This window comes from Polyodon spathula, chromosome 1, assembly GCF_017654505.1.
Source record: "Polyodon spathula isolate WHYD16114869_AA chromosome 1, ASM1765450v1, whole genome shotgun sequence".
Taxonomy (NCBI): domain Eukaryota; kingdom Metazoa; phylum Chordata; class Actinopteri; order Acipenseriformes; family Polyodontidae; genus Polyodon; species Polyodon spathula.
The window spans coordinates 7,481,571-7,505,003 of record NC_054534.1 but is presented as its reverse complement, the minus strand read 5'-3'; the positions used below and the strand labels follow the sequence as shown (position 1 = coordinate 7,505,003).

The window sequence follows — 23,433 nt, the reverse complement described above, 5'->3', positions numbered from 1 at the left end:
GAGGAAATACATTCAGAGATTTTCTGCTTAGTGCCATGGCTCCCCAGGTTTAGTGAAGCTGATTAGAATTTTTTCTAGACAGTGTAATGCTGCGAAGCCTGGAGATGCAATTACTGCTGAGCTCCAGAGCTATCAAGCAGAACTAAAACACATTTTTTTTTTCTTTTTTTTTTTTTACAGTAGAACCTTTATGAAGAATGAAACAAAATTAAGTCAGGAGAGCTGTGTTTTAGTACAATTCTCACACCATCTTCACATTTTTTATAGTAGCCAGGAGCCTTGTTTAGTCAGGTGATATGTAGCTTCAAGGTTCTACAGTATTTATTAAAATGCTCTTTGCTGTATGTCATTATATTCTTACACTAATATGTTATTCTAATATATGTCATATGCACAATAACACATTTGGTTGTGTGTGGGGCATGAGTCAGTACAACCACACACTGTCTTGTTACTTACACGTTTGCTGAATTTGTATAACTTGTAAACTGTTACTGCCATATATTTTACAGTTTTCAATATGCTTTCAGAAAATCATAACCCACAGAGCTGTGCAAGATGCATATTAACTGTGCATTTAGCTTTTTTTAACAGACATTGGCTGGTCTAATGTTGTTAAGTTAACAAAACAATATAAGGTATAGTTGCGACTGTGTGATAGGCTGTAAAGGGCTCATACAGCATTGATAGATAAAGCTTCATCCACAATCAGTGGAGTAGTTATCAAGTTACTGGTCTTCTGGATCCAATATGAGATTTTCATCTAACTGTAAAGAACTGGGACCCCTCAATAGCCCTCTTATTCACTGTCAGGGAGTTTGGCTTTCTGTCAAGTCAGCCCTGTTCTTTGTGACCTGGATTGTACAGTGTGAACACATGTCCTTTCAGCTATCATGTCTGGAGCTGTCCTAAGCGAATCTGTTCACATGGTTCAGTATGGATATCCGCTGTTTTTTTTTGTTTTGTTTTGTTTTTTCTTTTTCATTTTATCTAGCCTGTGGTTACGTGGCACCTGTAAGCTGCAAATACAGTGATATGTTAGTTACTCGATCAATCCTATTTGGATAATGGCATGAAACATCCGTAATCAGAAAGTGTGCCTGCGTGTGTGTGAGTACATTACATAAAGCATGATAGGTGGGCTAAAGGAAACACATTTATGATCTAATAAATTGAATGAAACTGCATTTAAACATGACACAGTGGAGATATAATGTAATGTAACTGTAGCCTGGCTGTTTACAAACTTTTGAATAAACTTGTGTAAAACAGCAATGCATACTATTTTTCAGAATCTAATAGTTAATATAATGTAAGCATAGTCTGTGAGTGCCTATGTTTAGATCGCTGTGTTGAATTTTAAATTGATATTGATATTGCAAATAGATTTTTGGCGACAAGTTAGTTATTTTTTCGTCGTTTGTTTGATTGATTGGCAGGAGCTGCACAGTAAGCTGCGGTTCCATGGCAAGGTTGAATCTGAAAGCATGCTGGCCCTGACTGGCAGCCTCATTGAAGAGAAGCTGGCTGGAGCCGAAGCCACTGACATTGCCAGCTATGAAAAGAAGCTGCAGGAGTGGGAGGAGGAGCGAGTCCATTTTGCAAAGAGGGAGAAAGAGATGATAGAAAAGGCCTGACTGGAGCGAGAGGTCAGGCTGGCAGCCAAAGCCTCCTCTTAGTGCAGTAGTGTCTGGACACCAACACTTTCCATTGGGACATCTCTGCTGCATTGCAAATAATAATGTTCTGTTAGAAAACGTGATGTAATTTATAAATCTCACTACAGAGCTTGACATGGATTCTTCTCTTGACAAGCCAGCAGAGAAAAGCCCCAGGTGATTATAATGTCTAGGCTGAGTCATAGTGATGGGATTAGTTTGGGCAGAGTTGGGTTTTTAATTTGCTAGATACCCATTTGTTAAAGTCAGATTTCTTGTCATGTCTCCTCTGCACCCAGAATCATTCCAGACATATTGGTCCCAAAGGATGTTGACATGAACAGGTCTACTTAAAATTCTACTTTTTGAATTATCAGTGCAAGTTATGTATTACTCAAACAGTCACCTGTTCATGCAATTTTGTTTTATTAAAAAAAAGTTAAGATAATGTCATTGGTTGTGTTTTCTTTTTTCTCTAAAAATATTAACATTATATTATTGTTTATAATTTGTTAAGTCTCCCCATTAGGAGAGCTAATATGTTTCTGAAAATCTGTCACCATTAATTCCTCAACAGTTAAAAATGCTTAAAAAAATTACAAAGTAGCCTGTTCTTGGTCTATACTTTCACCACTTTGTCAAAGCTTTTTATTACTGAGACCTTTGATGTACTGGAACTAGGGTCACCTGTGACAGGATGGCTCGTGTGGTGAAGTCCGGCCAGGAAATAGACAGACAGCAGTTTTGGTGAGTGAAATGTGCTGTTGCGCTGGTTTATTATAGATGAAAAGATTTAAACACAAAACACTGAACAAAGCAAAAGGCACGATGGCCAAAACAAACAGACTAACAAACACTGACCTTTAACAAGCAGCGGGATCGTGTAGGACCAGCATGCGTAGCAGTTGTTGTTATTTGTTTTTAATTCTCCTCTCTCCTGTTCCTTCTCCCCGAACACACCAACCCCGAGTGAAAGATGTGTGCCTCTTTTATACAGCTGCGTCTGGCTCGATTTGCTTGTTAAATCATTGTCTAAGCTGGCAGTAATTGTGCACTCCTCGTGCCCTCATGCAAATACCCACTTTAATCTGCATGTGAAGTGATTGTGCAATCCCCATGCCTAGAAACAGATACACACTTTAGATCACCTGAGATGTTTTTTTTTTTTTTTTTTTTAAATGCAACATTTGTTTATTGAACAGCGCCTTACATTTTTTTTTTTTGCTTGTAAAAGCTGGTGTTCTAGAGAAAATCAATAATAGTTTGCATGCAGAATAAATCGCGTTATACAAGACAAAGAAAGGGCCTGGCCATGCACAAACAGCGAAGCTCTTATCCTTGTTAATTAGATCATTGTGTACAGGACTTTCCTGCCCCAAAGTGAAATTACTGCCCTGACTTCACTCAAGGGCTCTCCCAGTCACATTCCATTTCTCTGTCCTGACACAGTTCTTTCTTATGGAGATTTTAAGAATGCTCGTTGCTGCGTTTGTAACATTGTTTGTTTCCATGGCACCCTTGAGAATCAAATCGCTTCAACAGCACACTTTTCTCCTTTCAAAATAACTGCTAATAAAGGAGCCTGGTGCTGGTATTGTGTGCTGTATATCCATGTCATGGAGTGTTTTCATTAGTTTTCCAGAAAAAGAAAAAACAGTTTTAGTATTTTGGTTGTGACTTTGGTTCATAACACTACACCTCCCTTCAACTGAAATTAAGGACTGAAAGACTTCTACATAAGGGGCCCTATTTAGCACGAAAACCTGATGAATTCGAGTCTGGTACGTGGGCTAATGCGCATCAAATAGCAAATCATTTGCCCAGCCAATCAATGCACAGTGGGTGGAGTAAGGTTACAACCAATAAGGTTACAAGCATTCTCTTTAAGATGACCTGTGTATCTGTGATAGTGAATGGAGGGTATTTTGAAACAAAAAATTAAGGAAGACACAAGTGCTTGAAACAAGGCTACATTTTTTTTTTTTTTTTTAGCAGTCTGGACGACGACGACGGCAGTGATTACTTAAGAAATAAAAAGGTAATATATAAGGAAAGTTACATCAATAATTTGTTCAATTGTTGAGAGAGTGATCAATCAGGAGTTTTCCTTAAGTTAGGCAAGTATAGCTTTGAACTGTGAGCACCGGCACTGCTTTTATTATCAGTGCTTTCCTGTTAAAAATGTACTGATGGTATGCATTTGCGTCTTATTCAATAATAACGAACTCTGCATTTTTTTTTTTTTTTATCGTACCTGTGAACCCTCGTCTAGAAGGCTTGGTCTGACCTGCCTGGCACTTGCAACATCTATAACCTCCAACACTGGTGCTTCAAATTCAGCATCTGCTTCCCTCAAACCCTGTAATTGTTCCCCTGTAAGTTCAGCATTCATTACGGAGAGCTATGTAAAACGCAAGCCAGGATGATATTGCTAACCTTCTGAGGAGTGTACTGTAGTGTTCCCTCAGAGACACCCAAACATTGGAATCACATTTTGAGGATTCCACAGTACTCAATTACAGTACGAGCGCATTTAAAGGTACAATTATACCTTTGGCAGGGGTCTTGGGGTTGAGCAGCGGTGTCAGTAGCCACCACTTCAGTGAATATCCGTTGTTCCCTATCAACCAGCCTCTCAGACCGTCATACAGCTGAAACGCAGCTGACACCTGAGAATTAGCGTGGATAAACAAGTCATGAGCAGAGCAATGATAGTTTGCATACACATTTGTGATGTAGTTGCTGCATCACAGATCACACATTGCTTGCACGTTGACAGAATAGGTCCCCTTACGATTTGTGTAGAGGTGCCTATTCTGTGTTGGTGCGCGTACTTTACTGCTACAGGCAAACCGTGTGCTCTCCGCACGTTTCCTTCCAGGTCAGTCCGAAGCAGTTGGCAGATGTCGGTGAATGTCTGTAGAGGCTGAAATTGCTGCATACATTGTGTGTCAGACAGGCTCAGAAAAGACAGGTAACGTTTAAATATTCGGGGACGTCTCCTATTATTATATTATTATTATTATTATTATTATTATTATTATTTGTTTATTTCTTAGCAGACGTCCTTATCCAGGGCAACTAACAATTGTTATAAAATTACAGTACAAAGTATCACATTGTAAAATATCACATTAATCCAGTGCGCACACCATATTTTCTCTCTTCTCTCTTTTCTTTGCTTGTTTCCCTGGTAGTTTCACCAGTATTTATAGTCAACCATGTAATTTGCGCACAGTTTAGACTTTCACCTGTCTACTGAAATGCAAACGCTGTTGATGGTTTGCTAAATCTCTACATTTGTATTTAAATGAGGACACTCCCCAAGTTCAACCCATGCCAAGCACTGACACTAACTTGCCCAGTGGATACAAAAACACATGTTGCTAAATCACATAGGTGGGCAAAGTCTGTTTGCCCACACGTGGGCCTGATTCATGGTACGCAAAAGTGTTTTGCGATTGCCTTAGGGATTTGCGAACATTGCTAAATAGGGCCCAAGGTCTGTAATCGGTACAAATTCAATAAAATGCTCTGATTTTGTCAAATATAATTTTGATGTACAGCTTTGGAGCTCATTTTTGGTATTCGAGGTCTGGCATGGTAGGAGTTTTTATCAGAACTGATTCTTTTCCTTGTGTGACCCACTTTATGAATCTCAGTTTAGATCAGTTTTTGTTTTAATGCCATGCATACCGAAAGGATGTTGGCAACGTACGCTAGTAGACTGTCTCAAGCAGTGACTATCAAAGCCAAGTCCTGCTCAGCCTGCCATCGCATGAGTTTTATACAGAAGTATTATTTGTCGTACTACCAAATGAAATGCCAAAAGCATGTGGTCAACGTGATGTGTGTTTGCTAGCATTTCTGGGGTTCAATGAGGTTGACCAGTGAGCATCATTGCTCATTATTGAAGGAACAATAATAAAACGAATGAAAAGCTTCAAAAGGAAATAAGTCTAGATCATTAGATAGAAATATAAAGAAGGTAGATATTCTGTTTGAACACTTCATCTAATGACCAGCGCTCTGAGCTGCCTCAATAGAACTTCTACACTATCTGCAGTACAGCATTCCAAATGCTGGATTCATTTCCCAGTGTCATTCTTAGCACTTGATACTTTGTGATATTAATTATTTTGCCAGACAATAAACATGAAAAGTATGATTGAATCCAGATTATTATAATAACCCAAAGGGATTAATTAAGGCTAATTAAATGCAAATTAAATTTAACCATTTGTAAGTTTGTTACGGTTATTGGCGGAAGTCATGAAGGCCTGAAGCCAGTGCTGTGAAGTTCTGAAGTGCTGCTCGTATATGAAATGCATTATTTGGTATCCCATGTGAAGGGGTGCTTATATAGTTTGCTGCTGGTTCTGTGACTGGCACTGCTAAATGAATTCCTTAAATCTCGGGATTATCTGTGGTGTTAACCTGAAACACTAAGGTCACTTTCACCTCATTACAGAGATTGCTACAAAAAAACTGAATGGATTTTTAAAAAAATGTAATGCCTTACTTACCGGTATAGTGGAGGCACATGTGCATTGGTTTTAGCTATGGCATATGTAAAGGAATGCTAAAGTGTGCATGATTCCTGAACTGAACAACTTCCAAACAGATCAGCCCAGAAGTATTTGTAAGTATTTGTAATACCCTCAATTTAATCACATAGATACGGTGCATTTTAATTGTAATTACCAAACTCCACAATCATAGCAAAATGCTTTTTATTATTGATTATATGTTTTAACTAATTCTGTGTTATTTTATAAAGCCAGCGATTACATGAATGTTTCAGCTTTCACTGAATACTGAAAACTAATGAAGCCAGGCCTGGCTTAGAGAAGTGGACTGCGGCCCGGACTTCTGAACAGGCTGCAGTCTGGATAGAAAAGAGATACCCACCAGAGAGCCGTCATCTGTGGAGGAGAGGGCTTGGTCATGAAGACTGCAGCCTCGGGAATCTGAAAAACATGAGAAAACTCTGCTGCGACAGAACTGCCTCGCGGGTCGGGAATAGGTCTCTCAGAGACCTGAACGGAAATAATAGTACAGGGTTCCCTGACCGATGTGGTGCTGCCCTCAAATGAGGTGAGACTGCGGTCTCTGAAGCCGGGAGCGGAGGGGCTCCCAAAGGGAACCTGTAAAGAACAAGAATAGATGGGTTACTCGAGCACTGAGCGATTAAAGTGTGCCACGTCCTGAAATGTTAAATATAGAGCCTCACTGCGATGAGGTAAGAGCATGAGTGCGAAAGGATAGTGTGACAGGGGGTCTCCTCTGACTCACGCGGGGAGAACCTCCCTTAAATAAGGTTGAGGAAGCACAGCTTGCCTAACGTCGGGGAAGTGAGGCTCACTTACCCCCCAAAGAATGGGCCCCCGGCTCCCCGCAGAACCTCACCGTGAGTCAAACAACAGAGCATGTGCAAATGCATAACACAGACTCAAGGATGAAATATAAGCGACAAACAGAGTGGGCTTAGAAGGGTTAGTGTGTAATGGTTTACATGTTTACCTGCTGCTCAGTGGAGAGGAAAACAACCCCTTCTAAAAGGAGAAAAGCCTTTGTTACCCCCCGGTGGTCAGGTACCCCCTATTCCGGGCATGCTAACAATTTTCTGATGGGCTGTGGCAATGTCAGTGGGAGATGGGTGAATGTATGTATCTACTGCTGATGAAGTCCAACGCCCCATACTCTTGATTATGTTGAACATTGATGTTAGCGCTGGCTGCTGAGGTTGCTGCTCCTATCCTAAACAAATGGGGGGTATCAAATTAAGGTGAAATGATTCGAGTGTAGATGAATGTGATGACCTAGCTTGCCACTGGGAAGGTGGAAACTGATGGGACGGTAAATTCTGAGCATCTGAGGAATCCAAAAAAGTAGTTAGACATAATACTTCCATGGTCAGGTCATTGAATGGACAGAAGGGTAGAGCTTAAAGAGTGAAGGATATGTATTGATATAGGGAGCCGGGAGGCGGGGGGGAGCTCTTGAGGATCCTTCCGCATGTCAAGTGAACTGATGGGACGGATAGGGGTGTTGGGGAAGGGATGGAGTTGAAGAGGTAGAAATACTGAATGCATTATTGATTATCAATCAGTAATTTGCTACCATCATGTCTGCTTGGAATGGAAAAGGTGAACTCACATTCAGAGATTTGGGTTTCACAACTCCAGTCATTCTCCTAATAGTGGAACTCCTTAACTCATAGTCAAGACAGAGTTCAGTCTCGCACCACGTCTCTCACCATGTATTAATGTTGTAGTATTTGAGAGGCTGAGCGGACATATGACTAGATTGCTGAGGAAGTCAAGCGCCCCGTATTTTTATTCGATAGGGATTAGCGTTAGCCTTGACTCCGGAAATGGCTGCCACAATCTGAGTATTGGAGGAATGTTGCAGCATTGGAAGCGCTGGAGGAGGGCAGTTGCAGATTTACAACATTGAACTAGAACAACTTTTACATGCTGCAATAATGCGCCGATCTGAAGAGGGCTGGATCTGTTGAACATTGCAGAGGTCTGAGGAAGTAAATGATGGAGTGCTGTCAGGGTGCAGTGGCCTGCTGTAGAAAGCTGAGATCTTCTGAAGCGGTGATCGGTAATAGTGAATGGAGGACTGTCGTAGAGATCAGAGATCTGCTGAATGCGGTGGATATTGGTCTTTGGATGTTAAGGCGGTTTAGCTGGAGCCAGAGATGGGTCTAGTTTTGGGCAGGGATGAAGAATGCATAGATCTGAGGCCGCTGCAGAACCTGAGAGGATGAAGAATGCATTGCTCCAAGGCTTCTGCAAAACCTATTGATTTGATCAGGAGCAGTCTATGAATGTATTGTCCATTGCAAGGTAGGGCACTTTAACTGAAACGTTGATGATTGTAGGACATGGTTTCCGTATCTGACTGACAGCTCAGTTGAATGAAGTGATGACTTTGAAAGGTGAATGGTGCCTTGATGAAGTTTGTCGGTTTGGTGGAGCGGAGCCAGATGGGTTAGTGTAAATCCGGGAAAAAGGAAGAGGTAGCAGGAATGGATGCTTGATGCAGGGAAGCTGGAAGTTAATGTGATGGTGGATTCTGAGCATCTCGGGAAAACTGATAAGTGCCTGGCTTCATGACCAGGTCCTCGAAATGGGGAAGAGTTGAAAATGAAGACAGGCAAAAGGTTGAGGCAGGAGGGGATTCCTTAGAATTCCTCAGAGTGACAATGAACTGCAGGAATGGATAGAAAAGTTTGAGTTTGTGAGATTTGCAGCGATAGAAAACCAGCTAAGAATATGCATAACTTATGGTGTCATAATGCCATCTAGAAGTTGTGAGTGGAATTAAAACCATTAGCTTCAGTGAAGCAGGGTAGACTATATGTTAGTATTGATATTTAAAATCCTTATATATGTATAAAACATTTGCATATCAGATTTAGTGTTTTCACATTTTTTTCATAGCTGTAAACAAGTTCCTGTGTCATGTTTTGTTTCTGCGTGCTGCTGTAAAATGTCTGTCTCAGTGTTATTACATGAAAAATAAGAGTCATGCAGTGCAATTCAGTCCTTCCCCTACCCAATGCGATGTGTCTGCAGCCTGTACTGCAAAGTATGGAGGCTCCGTAAGTTATTGTGTTTACTCGATCCCGGGCCCGTTTAGACGATCAATGTCCTTAAAAGATTAATCCATATGCCATTATTATAAAATATCTGCATTAGTGTGAAAAACAACAAAACAATAAAAACTTCAGCACAAGAATGGCAGTTTTGAGAATAGTACATTTTAGATGAACTGAATGTGAGAAGCCACCACTCTGCTCTTATCCACTAGAGTACGCAACCCTACAAAAAAGAAAGAAAGACACACGCACGCACAGCTCATCAATTTCCACATTTTGTTTTTATTGTGAATTTTTTTCCTTCATTTTTTTGTAGTAGTTTACATCAAATTCCTCACTGGGAGAGGGAGATATTGCACACACATATCAGAAAAGCACTACATATTACTTCCACTTAAAACTAATCTCTACGGACATGACTGGATAGAATAGAACGATGCAGGATTATAAGACATATATACCACACACACAGCTGCTGACAGACACATAAACAATCACCCTGAAGGACAGCCAGTAGTGTGAATCGATTCCCAGCTGGTTATTTAAGACTGGTAGGAGTGTGTACTGTAGATGGAAAGGTAATACGTTCATGCATGTGTTTGAAAGTTGAAAGTTTTTGTTACCGTGTGTTTACTGTAAGTTGCAGTTCAATGCTGTGCGAACTGCAGTGGACTTAATGTGTAGTAGAGTTGAAGACTTAAATAGCAGTGGGATATCCATTTTCCAAGAAGATTTGGAATTCAAAATGTCACAAACAAATATAAACAGCATTATCGTAGCTAGTTCGTGTTAACGCAGGTCAAATATTCTAGACACAGCAATAATTGCTGCACAGTTTATCCTTTAATGTAAAAAAGGATTACTGAAAATAATTTCAGTCCGGGTGTACAAATAAGTGTATGATCCCTCTTTATCAGCATAACTTAGGTCAGGATCGTATTTATTGTGACAGTCGCCTGTTTATTACATGGATTGCGCTAGTGTTGAGTGGTGATGGTGTAGACTTTTCATTGCAGGCTCTTTTGCAGAGGAGGCAGTATGAAAGCTGAAAGCAGCACATTTTGAGATCCGCATGGTTAAACTAAGTACCTTCTCTATAACACTCCCAGCTGTATTCACCCTGTAACGTCTCTACCCTCTGAGAGTATCTTTACAGAAATACAAGGGGGGGAGATCCTTGCCATTTATCAAAGTACAATTTGCAGAACATTTCAAATCTGAACAGAAGGCGCTGACTGCAGGAAGCTCTTGCTCATTTCCTTACATGTCCGGAGAGTGGTAAAGAGAGCTTGCTTGCCTTTTTTTTTTATTTGACGCAGGGTGGGTTGTGTAGTGTATGACTTTTTTTAATTTTATTTTAGTGAACATTGTTGCATGGGTGTGCACACTTTCATCCCATTCAAAGCATTTTTTCTTTTTCCTTTTGTTTTTCCAAAATGTAAATATATTACACATAGCACGTGCACATTCTGTGCAAACCATTCACCCTGCCTGAAGTCTATTTATAATTATAGTACAGTTCTTAAAAAAAAAAAAAAATCCAGGGAACCTTCCAAAAGTTAAGAAATGATCTCAGTTAACAAACAAGTCACATTCAAGTAGGCCTTAAGTCGGCCTTTTAAAATCATTAGCTGTTTGTGTGTCTGTTAGGAATTGTAGTAATCCACACCTTCCAAGAAAATATATTTAAACTTTGATTATTCCAACCAATTGAAAAAGAAATGGAATTGAAATGCTCTTGGTCAACACCTCATTTACTGCCAAAGTGAAGTTTACATCCGTGTTGCGAAATATAGCCCGCGCTACAAGCTAGTGCATCAATGAAAACATTAAGGAATTTGTAGGAACATATTCAGAGGACAGTGGAGAATTAAAGTAAACAATACTCTTGTCTCCGGTTTAAAGGCTCAAGTTAACGTAAGTGCAAAACATTTGCTTAGAGTAAACAATCCTAATTAGACAATGTAGACAAATCAAATGAGGTCACTATTTAGGAAGGCATCTACCTTCTGAAAACACAATCATACAGTTCTGGAAATACAGTGAACAGCCAAATAAAAACAAAAGTGCCTATGAATGTAGCTGCTAGAACTTTATATTAAGCAAACCTTTCAAGCAAATGCCCATCACGCAGCCTTGAAATCTCAGGTTTGAGTTATTGTTCTTATACTCAAGCCAGAATGTAAGAATCACGCAGTGATTAAAGTGATTCCGTTCCTTATCTTGAATATGGCAACAAGACAAATTCTTAACTAGACTTACAACTGTGTTTTTCCAATACAATCTGACACCTAGGTCTGGAGACCAGTTTTGACTTTGCCTTGACACCAACCTTGACAGCATTAAAATACCACAATTCAAATTACATTCCAATAAATACATTATTTAAAAAAAAAAAAGAGCTTCCTTACATACAGAGCTGTACAGATTGTCCAAACGTTAAAATAATATCACAACCAACAACTTGCATATAAAAGGAAAACAAACTCGTCAACATCTATCGTTACGATTTCTAAAAAGAAAATGTTTTAAAGGTTTGAATTTTAAAACTTTCAGTATTGTTTTGTTCAGTGGGACAAATATTCCTTGAAAGAAAATCTTTGCGAATAAGATTCGCTTTCACCATTTCAAACAAAATGTGTAGCTGAGAGGCTTGTTAGAAGGACATTGTGGCACCATGGATGTTGCTACTGACCTTTTTTCTGTTTTTTTTTTTTTTGTCTATTACACCTGCTGTTTCGCATTAAAAAGTAAGCACATCAAATACCTCTTTTACATTCAAGTCCCTTTCTAAGCCCATTTTCCAGAATGTGTGCTCCCATATCCTCTGGTCTTTGCTTCAGGGTACTAGCCATTGCTCTGTTTTGTGGTTGTTAATGAACGTGCAGGTTTCTCAAGATTAAATGACATTATAGCACGGGAAGAACTAAGTCAGTTTAAGTTGTTTCAGCGGGAGCATGCCTTGGGTTACCTCTGCATATTAATTAAAACGTTGTCCTGTCCAACAAACAAGATTCAAACTGCTGCACGTGCAGATTTCACCCACCTCTTTATACATGCAATTGCGTGCCTGTCCCAACACTCTGATGTTTTATCACCTGTAAGAAAGAGATACACTGTACATGGTTCTACAATTCAGTCAAATCACTTTCCATTGACTCTACATCACTTGACAGCAGCCTGAATCCTGTTTAAGGAAGATGTGCCTTAGTTATTAAAAATTACTGAATTAGTTAGTAACTAGTTGTATGGTACGTTTTTTTTTTTTTTTGTCTATACCTGTTTCAAATCAATCTGAAAGTTTGTTTCTTGTTTTGTTTTTTGTTTTTGTTCTTTAAATTGAAGGGTTCATTAAGGAAAGCAGACTCCATGGAGTTCCTGGGATTACAGCTCAATCTTGCAAGCAGAGAAAGATTCGTCTTGCATGACCACGGTGCTGCTGCTTGCTAACACCATGATGTTCAGGTCCTGCTGCTTCTCGTGAGTCTGCTGGTACCAGTCCCGCATCACCTCAGAGTCGTGGGTTGGGATGAGAGTGACCTGCAAAATAAACAATGATGCTTTCAAACTGGTGGATGATAACAGTACAAGGAAGTCGTGTCTCTGCAATTGGTACTGCAGGGTTCATTTGAGTTCATACAATCCAATGTACTGTCTTATCCATGTTGTACTTGAATCTCATTCTACAGCAACATGCGTTTAGAGAAACATCACAAGGGTTCAAGGGACGCTCCAGTACAAGAAGCAGCCATGGAAATGCACTGGCATAGTATGTGACCTTTCCTGCTCACATAAAGAACAACCCTAACCCAAGAGTGTGTTTTAACAAAAAGCTGAGGTTTTTTTAAACATTCAAAAACATTCTAGACTGCTGTTAAAAAAGCCAGCATCAGAAAAATGTATTGAATGTAGGGCTGTCAATTAATCGCAGTTAACTTCCACTATGTGCTCATGTGTTCATTTTTTGGTAGATTAATTTTTTTAACGCATGTTAATCGCACTCCTGTCCCTCATTTCCTGCAGCACCGTTTCAGTGCATGCCAGGACTGAGTGAGTGTCATTATCGTTTAAATGTAAAATTAGTCACAGAACCGCATTATGTAGGAAAATACTCAAAATGAAGGATTTGTTGACAGTTCATTGGATAGAAAGAGCGTTACTTGTATCTACTGTCAAAGTGAGTTCCAGTATCACAGAAGTGCATCTAGTCTGCTGTACCACCTGCGTGTTAAACGTGCTTTCACTTCTCAAAATTCACTCCAGTAGTTTTTCTGCTACAGACAACAACAACACAACAACAAATGAAACCTGTCAGTTTCGACAAAGTACTCTTTGAAAAATTCAAACCCATGAATCAAGCTAGGTGTGAAACTATGATCAGTGCTGTTGGACAGCTACCGACTGCAGATCTGTTAACATTGTAGCTTTGACAGCAGGAGAAAACCTGAAGTCGGCCATCTGGGGGAAGCATGTAGCTGCAAGAGCTTTGAGCATTTTAAAATAAATAGCTTTCTATAAATTATTACAGATATGTCTATAAGTAGGTATTTTACATCTGCTTTTCTACTCCCCTTAAATGCAATTGATACCTGTTAATCCATTTGTGTATCTTGGTCACAACTGAGAAACGCTTCAATGGTAAAATTGATTTCATTTATGTTTTTCCTTCTGTGAAACCACTAAATGGGCTTTTTTCAATTTTTACTTTTTCATTTAAATGCCAAAGTGACTCCTCTTTATTAATATAACTACAGTTGCTTATGATATACTGATGAGTAACTTATATCAGTTACTGTATATAAGTTTTAAGGTTACATTTTATGTAATGACTGCATGTTTTTCCCCCCACTGCAGTCAACAGGGTTTTATTTGTTTTATAGTCTTAGAGCAACACATGGTAGTAAAGAAGCTTCCATTAATATTCTTTACTGTTTAGATTATTTACACAGTACCATCTCCAGCAGGAGTCTCCAGCCCTGGTCCTGGAGAGATCCTGGATCTTGTGGGTTTTGTTTTAACCAAGCTTTCAGTTACTTAAATGAACCAATTATTGGCTTAATCGGTCAAGATTAACATGTGTTCCAGATCTTTAGCCATTGAGGACACCTATAAAACCTGCAGGATTGGGGCTCTCCAGGACCAGGGTTGGAGACCTCTAATCTACAGCTATGGCCACAAATGTTGCATCACCTTGAATAATGTTCAGATGCACTGGCCGTAAGATTTAGCTAGTGCATTGCATCAGATTATTTTAGAAGTTTAGAATATCATGTTTTGAAGCTTCAGGACTGTCTAGTGTGACTATACAATATTGAATCTATCATGGTGTGTCATCACTGTGTCACATACTTAAAAAAAAATAGCATTGCTGTTGTCTTCTCGGTTCCAACAACAGGACAGAACATGTTGTTACGCATTGAAATAGAATGACTCCACACACACACACCTGCATGTTGTTACCCCACTGAGCCTTCCCCTCCAGCAGGGAATCCAGGACAGATCTGCTGGGTTCTTCAGCTGCCAAGTCGTTGCCACTTACAACATAATAAGAAGATCTCACTCTCTTGAAAAACTCAGCATCCACATTCTTGGCACTGCAGTGGTTTGGAATATATACCATGTCCATGTATACAGGGGGCCCAGGGGGAGCTGCTGCTCCACTGGAAGCTTTACTATTACCAGAACCTAGAACACAGAGGAGTGGTTACAACAGGATCCAACACTACAGGTCATTGCCAAGCTGTGTCAGTACAATATACACGGTCATTAATAGAAAAACACACCCCTTTTATAAAAATGTACCATAGTAAAAGCATAGCAAAGTGTAACAAAGCACAGTGAAAACTGGGGAAGTATAGGTAAGTATTGTAACCCCCAGAGAGGTATTGTATGGAAAATCATATTAGAAAACAAGGTAAACCATGACAAATGCATATAATCTTGGGAAAAGCATGGGAAATGGCAAAATTACCATGGAAATGTACCGTGGCAAACTTTTATAAGGGTAGTACATTTAGAAAAACACTACATTTGTATCCGGCAGGATAAAGAATACAAATTATTGTGTGTTGTGCGGTTTCATAGAGAATGTTCATTCCGTCCAATAAATATAATGATAAATGCTATTTCAATATTAAAAGATACACTACCATCTCATGTTACTAGGCTTACCAGTGGTAGCACTTTTTGTACCCTTTGAAGCCGAGGTATTGGTAGCATTCTTAGCATCTTTTTCCTCAGAATGCTTTATATCAGAATTGGCACTTGACTTGGATCCTGTTGAGTCTTTCTTCTTTGGAGAAGCTACTTTTGAAATCTTATCTAATGCTTCCTTTGCAGCATTAGTCTTTGTGATGGCAGACGGTTTAGTCTTGCCATCGCTTTTCCTTGCTGGTGAGGAAGACTTGGTCTTAGTGCCCTGCTTTTTGGTCTTTGTCTTTTCTTTGACATCTTTTTTCAAGGGCTTCCCTAGGTTCTGCTCAGTAGAGATCGCTTCAGGGTCGACCATGCAGACATCAGGGTGAGGAGCGGAAGGAGCTGGGTCTCTGAGCGGGACTGGTGGGGGATCCATATGCCTGTATGTAAGAGTTTTGTCCGTAGGAAGAGTTTCAGACTCATCTTCTGAGTCTATGTTGGCATCTGCGGTAATGGAAGGGCATTCTTCAGTGCCTGGAGGCACATCCGAATCTGTCTGAGATGGGGCTGACTCGCTAATTGAAGTTGGTGGGGTTTCATCACACTGCCTTGGATGAAGCTTTCCTCCAGATGGGGGCTGTCCTCCACCAGACTGTGTTAAAGGCTTGTCATCTTTTTGAGAGTTATCCTCATTAGCAAAGAATTCCAGGGGGCTGGGATTAATGAAGGAGGGAGACAGTTCTGTTTTAGGGTGCCTGTATTCACAAGAAGTGACCAAACATAAGTCAACATCATGTCGGGACTGTGGTGAAAGAGTCTTTTTGCACGAGTCTGCATCTGTGAAGTCAAGCTTCCTAGACTCCTGTTCTGGAGAATGTGAAGAAGTACACCTCTTTTCAAAGCCAGCTGAATAAGACGAAAGTGGTGAGTATGCTGGCAAAGCTGCTTTGGAACTAGCAGGAAACTTGTCTTGCTTTTGGGCAGGTTCCTCATCTTTAACTGAAAAACTTTTCGGAACTACTGAGCTTCCTAATAAAACTGATGAACCAGAAGAAAGTGGTGAGTAAGCAGGAGGAGAATCTTTGGGAATAACAGGAGACTTGTCTTGATATTCTGCAGGTTCCTTTGCTTTCATTGGTAAGCTTCCTGGAGCAATTGAGCTTCCTAAGAACAACGATGAATCAGTGGAAAGTGGTGAGTATGCAGGTGGAGCTGCTTTTGGACTAACAGGAGACTGGTCTTGATGTTCGGTAAGTTCCTCTGCTTTAAGTGATGAGCTTCCTGCAGGCATTGAGCCTCCTAAGAACAATGCCGATTCAGGGGACAGTGCTGAGTATGCAGGGGAAGCTTCTTTGGGACTGACTGAAAACTTGTCCTGTTGCTGTGAAGGTTCTTCAGCTTTAACTGGCAAACTTTGAGGTGTAATTGAGCTTTCCATAATAAATGAGGAATCTGAAGAAAGTGGAGAGCATGCAGGAGATTCTGCTTTTGGGATGGTAGGAGACTTCTCCTGCATTTGTGAAGGTTCCTCTGCCTTAAAGCACATGCTTTCCGGTGCTTGTGAGCTTCCTAAGACTAATGGTGAATAAGACGATAGTGGTGAGTATGCTGGCGAAGCTGCTTTGGAACTAGCCGGAGACTCGTCTTGCTTTTGGGTAGGTTCATCATCTTTAATTGAAACACTTTTAGGATCTACTGAGCTTCCTAATAAAAATGATGAACTAGAAGAAAGTGGTGAGTAAGCAGGAGGAGAAACTTTGGGACTAACAGGAGACTTGTCTTGATATTCTGTAAGTTCTTCTGTTTCTATTGGTAAGCTTCTTGGAGCAACTGAACTTCCTAAGAACAACGATGAATCAGTGGAAAGTGGTGAGTATGCAGGGGGAGCTGCTTTTGGACTAATAGGAGAGTGGTCTTGATGTTTGGGAAGTTCCTCTGCTTTTAGTGATAGGCTTCCTGCAGGCACTAAGCCTCCTAATAACAATGCCGATTCAGGGGACAGTGCTGAGTATGCAGGGGAAGCTTCTTTGGGACTGACTGAAAACTTGTCCTGTTGTTGTGAAGGTTCTTCAACTTTAACTGGCAAACTTTGAGGTGTAATTGAGCTTTCCATAATAAATGAGGAATCTGAAGAAAGTGGAGAGCATGCAGGAGATTCTGCTTTTGGGATGGTAGGAGACTTCTCCTGCATTTGTGAAGGTTCCTCTGCCTTAAAGCACATGCTTTCCGGTGCTTGTGAGCTTCCTAAGACTAATGGTGAATAAGACGATAGTGGTGAGTATGCTGGCGAAGCTGCTTTGGAACTAGCCGGAGACTCGTCTTGCTTTTGGGTAGGTTCATCATCTTTAATTGAAACACTTTTAGGATCTACTGAGCTTCCTAATAAAAATGATGAACTAGAAGAAAGTGGTGAGTAAGCAGGAGGAGAAACTTTGGGACTAACAGGAGACTTGTCTTGATATTCTGTAAGTTCTTCTGTTTCTATTGGTAAGCTTCTTGGAGCAACTGAACTTCCTAAGAACAACGATGAATCAGTGGAAAGTGGTGAGTATGCAGGGGGAGCTGCTTTTGGACTAACAGGAGACTGGTCTTGATGTTTGGGAAGTTCCTCTGCTTTTAGTGATAGGCTTCCTGCAGGCACTAAGCCTCCTAATAACAATGCCGATTCAGGGGACAGTGCTGAGTATGCAGGGGAAGCTTCTTTGGGACTGACTGAAAACTTGTCCTGTTGTTGTGAAGGTTCTTCAACTTTAACTGGCAAACTTTGAGGTGTAATTGAGCTTTCCATAATAAATGAGGAATCTGAAGAAAGTGGAGAGCATGCAGGAGAGCCTGCTTTTGGGGTGGTAGGAGACTTCTCCTGCATTTGTGAAGGTTCCTCTGCCTTATAGGACATGCTTTCTGGTACTAGTGAGCTTCCTAAGATTAATGATGAATCAGAGGAATGTGGTGAGTGGGTAGGGGATGCTGCTCTGGGTGTAACAGGAGACTCTCTGTCCTGTTGCTGTAAAGATTCCTCAAACGTATGTGTCAAACTCTCTGAGGCCAGTGAACCACCACTGACAAATGATGAAACAGCACATGGTTCTGTTACTTGTGATGGAGAGTGAGCAGGTGGGGTGGGCAGACGAGACTCTTTTGGAGATGTTAAAGCTACATGTGGAGAACTTTCTCCCTGGAAAAGTATGGGTTTCTCAACTGGCAGCATGGATTGCTCTGCAAATTTGGTATATGGCATTTCAGAAGGACTGTATTCAATTTCAGTGGGTCCATTCTCAGTGATGTGAAGGTTTGCACTGACTGCTGGATGTTCAGGGGACTGTTTGCTGAAGTCTAAAGCTGAAGAATGATCAGGAGACTCCTGACCAAATTCTACTGACATGGTGGACTGCTCTGGGGACCTGTCCTGTATTGGGGCTCTGTATTTTGTTATTTTAGGTGAGAAATCTGGAGAAAGTGACATTGGTCTTGGGCACTCTTCTTTAGATGGAGATATCTCTGTATCCTGGAATGCTGTGGGTGTCTGTACTACAGATACAGACAAAGAGTCATCTACTTCAGTTGAATGTGGGGAGCCCACTTCAGCATGGAGCGAATGAGAGACATCATCTGCTGTGGGTTCAGGGAATGAGCTTGTAGCGAGAGAGGCAGTTGACGTGGAGGCCACTCCTTCGATATGAGAAAATGTGTCCTCTGCTACAACCTCGTCAGCTGGAGTGGCTGATTTGTCTGATGTTGTTTCTTCGGAAATTGACATTTTACTCTCCTCTTTGAAAGAACCAAACTGGTTAGCATCAACTGAAATGGGTGACAGATCAGTAGATGGTTTAATTTCTTGAAAAGCTTCCAAGCTTTTGCTTCCAGCAGATGCATTATCCTGCAGTTTGTTCTCCGGGCTGAAACTGTCTTTTCCAGGTTCCAAATCCAGACAAGCTGCTTCTTGCTTTTCCTGTAAAACACTAACTGAACTCGCTGAAGAACAGTCGACAAAGGGATTTAAGCTACTGGGTGACTTATTGTTACCATGCTTGACATCTAATGATGGTTCAGAAATGTCAAAGGGTGACTTTGCATCAGCATTTGGTGACCCTTCTGTTGGAGATCCAGATCCCAGTGGCGGTGGACTACGAAGAGGAGACAAGACCTTTTCAACAGGGAACTCAGAATCAGGTACAGGTTCATCCATTGGACTAACTCTGTTGTTTGAAGGTTCACCTTTTTCATCAGTTACTTCGACTATAATTGGACCTGGGGTCTTTCCAGTAGCGGGCACAGAGCTTGTCGTTTCATCCACAGGTGACTGGTAATAGGGTGTGTGACCTGCACTTCCAGGAACAGATTGTGTAGGAGAAGCAACTTCTAAGGTCTTGTCATCTGGACTGGCAGAGTGATCCATCACATCACTGGTGACTTCAGAAAGGGTGGTTCCCAGTTCAATTGGTGCTGCAATTGCGGTTGGAGTTAAATCAAAGTTTACACTACGCTCACTTGTAGGTGTTTTTGCTTGAGGTGAGAGAGGAGCGGGACTAGATCTTGTGTCAAGAAACAATTTATCCCGAGTATCCAGGTGTAACCCGTATTCACTTTCGTTTTCTTTGGGAGTAAGGATTTCACTAGGCAGTGTTTTGTAGACTTTGTCTTCCTCTATTGATGAAGGTGGCGATATTGTAGAGGCTGAATGATGATAAACATTACCTTCAGTGGCTTCGCTCTTCGAATGATCTGACGAGTATTCATTAAAGCTATCAGGAAGAGGAGAGAGTTTGGTTCTGTCCTGCTCACTGGAGTAAGCTGTCATTCCAAACTTCACATACTCCTGAGAAGGAGACTCGGTTTCCTCATTGGTGGTCTCGTCACTCATAACATCTCTTGGTGTTGACATTTCATCCATTGGTGTCGGCTCACTGGAAATCTCAATTGTAGACTGTGTATAACCTGAAGTTGCTGTGAATTCTTCAGGTGGTTCTTCACGATTCTCTTCATCAGACACTGTGGCTTCACTTTCAGAACCAGCTGGTAGAGTTTCATCATGAATAGATGCATGCTCAATGACAGGGGACTGAGGTGCAGGCATTTTGGGTGGAGTTGTAGCAGGCAGACTGTGTTTTTCCTTTGTTTCCTCAATCTCAAAATCTCTTGTGTCTCGTTCAGCTTCATCTACATCGCCTTCTCTTTTAATACCTTTATCTTCATCCTCTTCTGCCTCTTCTTCCTCAGATTCTTCCCCTTCCTTTACAAGTGTTTCTTCTAAATCTTCCTCTGCTTGATCCTCTCCTGATTCAGAATCCCTGGATTTTCCCTTTTCCAACACATGTTCAGGTTTGGTTTGTTCATCTGCTTCAGCAAGATCTTTTGCTTCTGTATCAACTAATTCTCCCTTGATCACATTATCATGCTTCTTCTCTGTCCTTTCCTCCACAACTTCCTCCTCCTGTTCTACCTCCTCAGTCTCTGCTGTTTCTTCATAGTCTCCAGCTTCTGACAATTCTTCAAAACCAGTGCCCTCATCTTCAAACTTCTCATTGATGTCATCATTAATGTTCTCTCGGGACTCCAGTTCATCGGGGGTCTGTCCGCACTCTCCCTCAGCTTCTGTGGTTGTTATCCCTTCATCAGGAGATTCAACAGGCTCCTCAGATTCTTTGATGACCATTATTTCCTCATGTTGCACCATGACAGCTTCTTCATCTTCTGCTGGTTGCTCATGCAGTGGTTTGCTCTCTACATCTTCTGTTATTTGTTCAGCTTTGAGTTCTTCAAAGTCTTTAGTGAGATCCTCGGGTGTAGACATAAGTGACCGTTCAGCTTCAAGAGCCTCCACTGTGGCTGTCACAGCTGCTACACTAGCCATCGCCCCGGCTGCTGCAGCGGCAACAAGTTTGGACTCACTGGGCTTGTTGTCTTTCTTGGTACTCTTGATCTTTCCCTTCTCTTTGGTTTTTCCTGGGCTTCCTAGATCCTTCCTTGATGACTCTTCTTTCTTTTGGACTTTTGGTTTTGGCACAGGCTTTTTGGCATCAGCCTGAGGGGTGGCTGTTTTCTTCATGTCTTTCGGTGCTTTCTTCATGTCCTTTTTAAGGTCTTTGTCTTCTTTTTTCAGTTCTTTCTTCTCTTCTTTTGGAACCTCCTTCTTTGGTGTTTCCTTCTTCACCTCTTTCTTTCCTTCCTTTTTCACTTCCTTTTTCAGGTCTTTTTTCAACTCCTTTATTTCTTCCTTTTTTACTTCTTTCTTAGCTGCCTCCTTCTTTACTTCTTCTTTTTTCTTTTCTTCAGATTTCTGGGCCTTGGCCTCCTTTTTAACTACCCTTTCCTTTACCACTTTTGGTTTTATGTCAGCCTTGCGCTTGTCTGGGGTTTCTGTTGGAAGTGGTTGCTCTAATTTTGACTTGGCCTCTTTCTCTGTCACCGGTGGCTTTGGTTTTTCTTTTTTCACGGTTGTTTTTACCTTTTTCTCTGTTGTTTGGGTCTTTTCTTGTGTGTCTGCTTTTGCTGCCTCTGACGGCTCTTCTTTTGATTCTTTCCTAACTCCTCTGCTTGATGATGGTCTGGATGTTGGTTTTAGACTTTCAATACTGTCCGTCTTGTGTTTCAGCTTAGCTTGTTTCAGACCTGGTGCAGCGATGTTTGCAGTTAGCTCTTTCTGGCTGACCACTGGCTGCTTTAGGAAGTCCAGATGCTTAAGTTTTTCCAAGCCTTCTAGTATATTGTGTTGAGATGCATTGCCTGGAAACAGAACACGTACTATCTTTTCAGTGGGGTTAGCTGGATGCCATACAATCAACGACGAAATTGAGGTTAAGTAAGAGACTGGAATCTCAGATTCTTTGCCACTCGGGAGCAAGACAGAGGCTTTGTCTTTACTGCTGCCAGTCCACTGCTTCATAAAATACTGCAGCTCCTTGCTGTTTTTAACTGGGTTTAGCACATACATTTCTAATCGTCCCACTCCCATTTTCTGAAAGAGAATGATAGGATCTATATCATTTCCGACACCTCTGTTAAGTGGTTCTGGTTTTAAAGATAATTTATTCAAGTATTGCAGTGTAAGACTAGCCTCCTCAATGCTTCTTCTGACCCTAAAATTCGGTTCTGGGTTCTTCAGGTCCTCAGGAACATTTAGAAACACCACTCCCAGGTCGGGGGAGATGAGATTTTTCATCCAGTCACTATTGGCAGTAGATCCCTGTGACTGCTCTTCTTCTAGTTCTGCTACTTTCCGCTGCAGCATGCTGTTGATTCCAGGAAGGTTGTCGTCTCCAATGTGTGTCAGAAGTATTGAGTCCACTCTATCCAGGTGTCTCACAAGCTTCCAGAAACAGGACTTGCGATCTGACCCTCCATTAATGAGCATGTTGAATCCGTTGACCGCAAACAGGGCCGAGTCTCCTCTCCCACCGGGGAAAATATAGCAGCATGGCTTTGAGAGCTTTAAAAAGCCCCCTGAGGTTGGTGGTTCTAGGATGTCGAATGGAGATGAAATCTCTACAGACTCTGAGAGGTATTCTGTAAACTCTGAAAGTCCTTCCATTTCAGGCAGTATAGAGGACGAGTTGAGCTTCATGTTGATGAAGTCCTGCAGATTGTGTTTGTCCAGGTTTGAGTTCTTCCAATCCCCCTCCTCAGGGCAGAACAGGGTTAGGCTTGCTTTGTTCGCAGGATGTATGGTGCTAAGCAATTCACCAATCTGTTGAGGAAGGCAAAATATTAAGGTGATTATTATATTTAATTAAAAATTGATTGATTGGAAGCCTGTTGGACAATCACTTGCAAACAAAGCTGATACTGACCTTTAACACGGTTCAGAATAAAAGATTAAGCTCTGAATCTTTGCCGATGAAACTAGCGCTAGTCAGTCAGTAAATATTACTAAACTTTAATTTACTTAAGCAAAACCCTAGAAGAAATATCAGGGACGTTACTGTGGTCTCGGCAGGTAGCAGGTTTAAGATCATTCTTGCAAAGCGGTCTGGCTCTGCTCATTCACTCCCTTCAATCAAACCTGTATGAATAACACTATCTAGAGAAGCA

The 23,433-nt window shown here is 41.1% G+C and overlaps 1 protein-coding gene across 1 annotated transcript in view; it reads right to left on the bottom strand.

The window, feature by feature from the left end:
- Positions 1 to 9,532: 9,532 nt before the first annotated feature.
- The window catches only part of LOC121313324 (microtubule-associated protein 1B-like), a 55,630-nt gene continuing 41,729 nt past the window's right edge, over positions 9,533 to 23,433 (bottom strand). The window contains exons 5-7 of the mRNA XM_041245730.1: positions 15,442 to 23,089; positions 14,717 to 14,955; positions 9,533 to 12,810 (exon numbers count right to left, since the gene is read on the bottom strand). Coding sequence (XP_041101664.1) covers positions 12,655 to 12,810; positions 14,717 to 14,955; positions 15,442 to 23,089 — 8,043 coding nt within the window. The 3' untranslated portion in view covers positions 9,533 to 12,654. The remainder of the gene's footprint in view (positions 12,811 to 14,716; positions 14,956 to 15,441; positions 23,090 to 23,433) is intronic.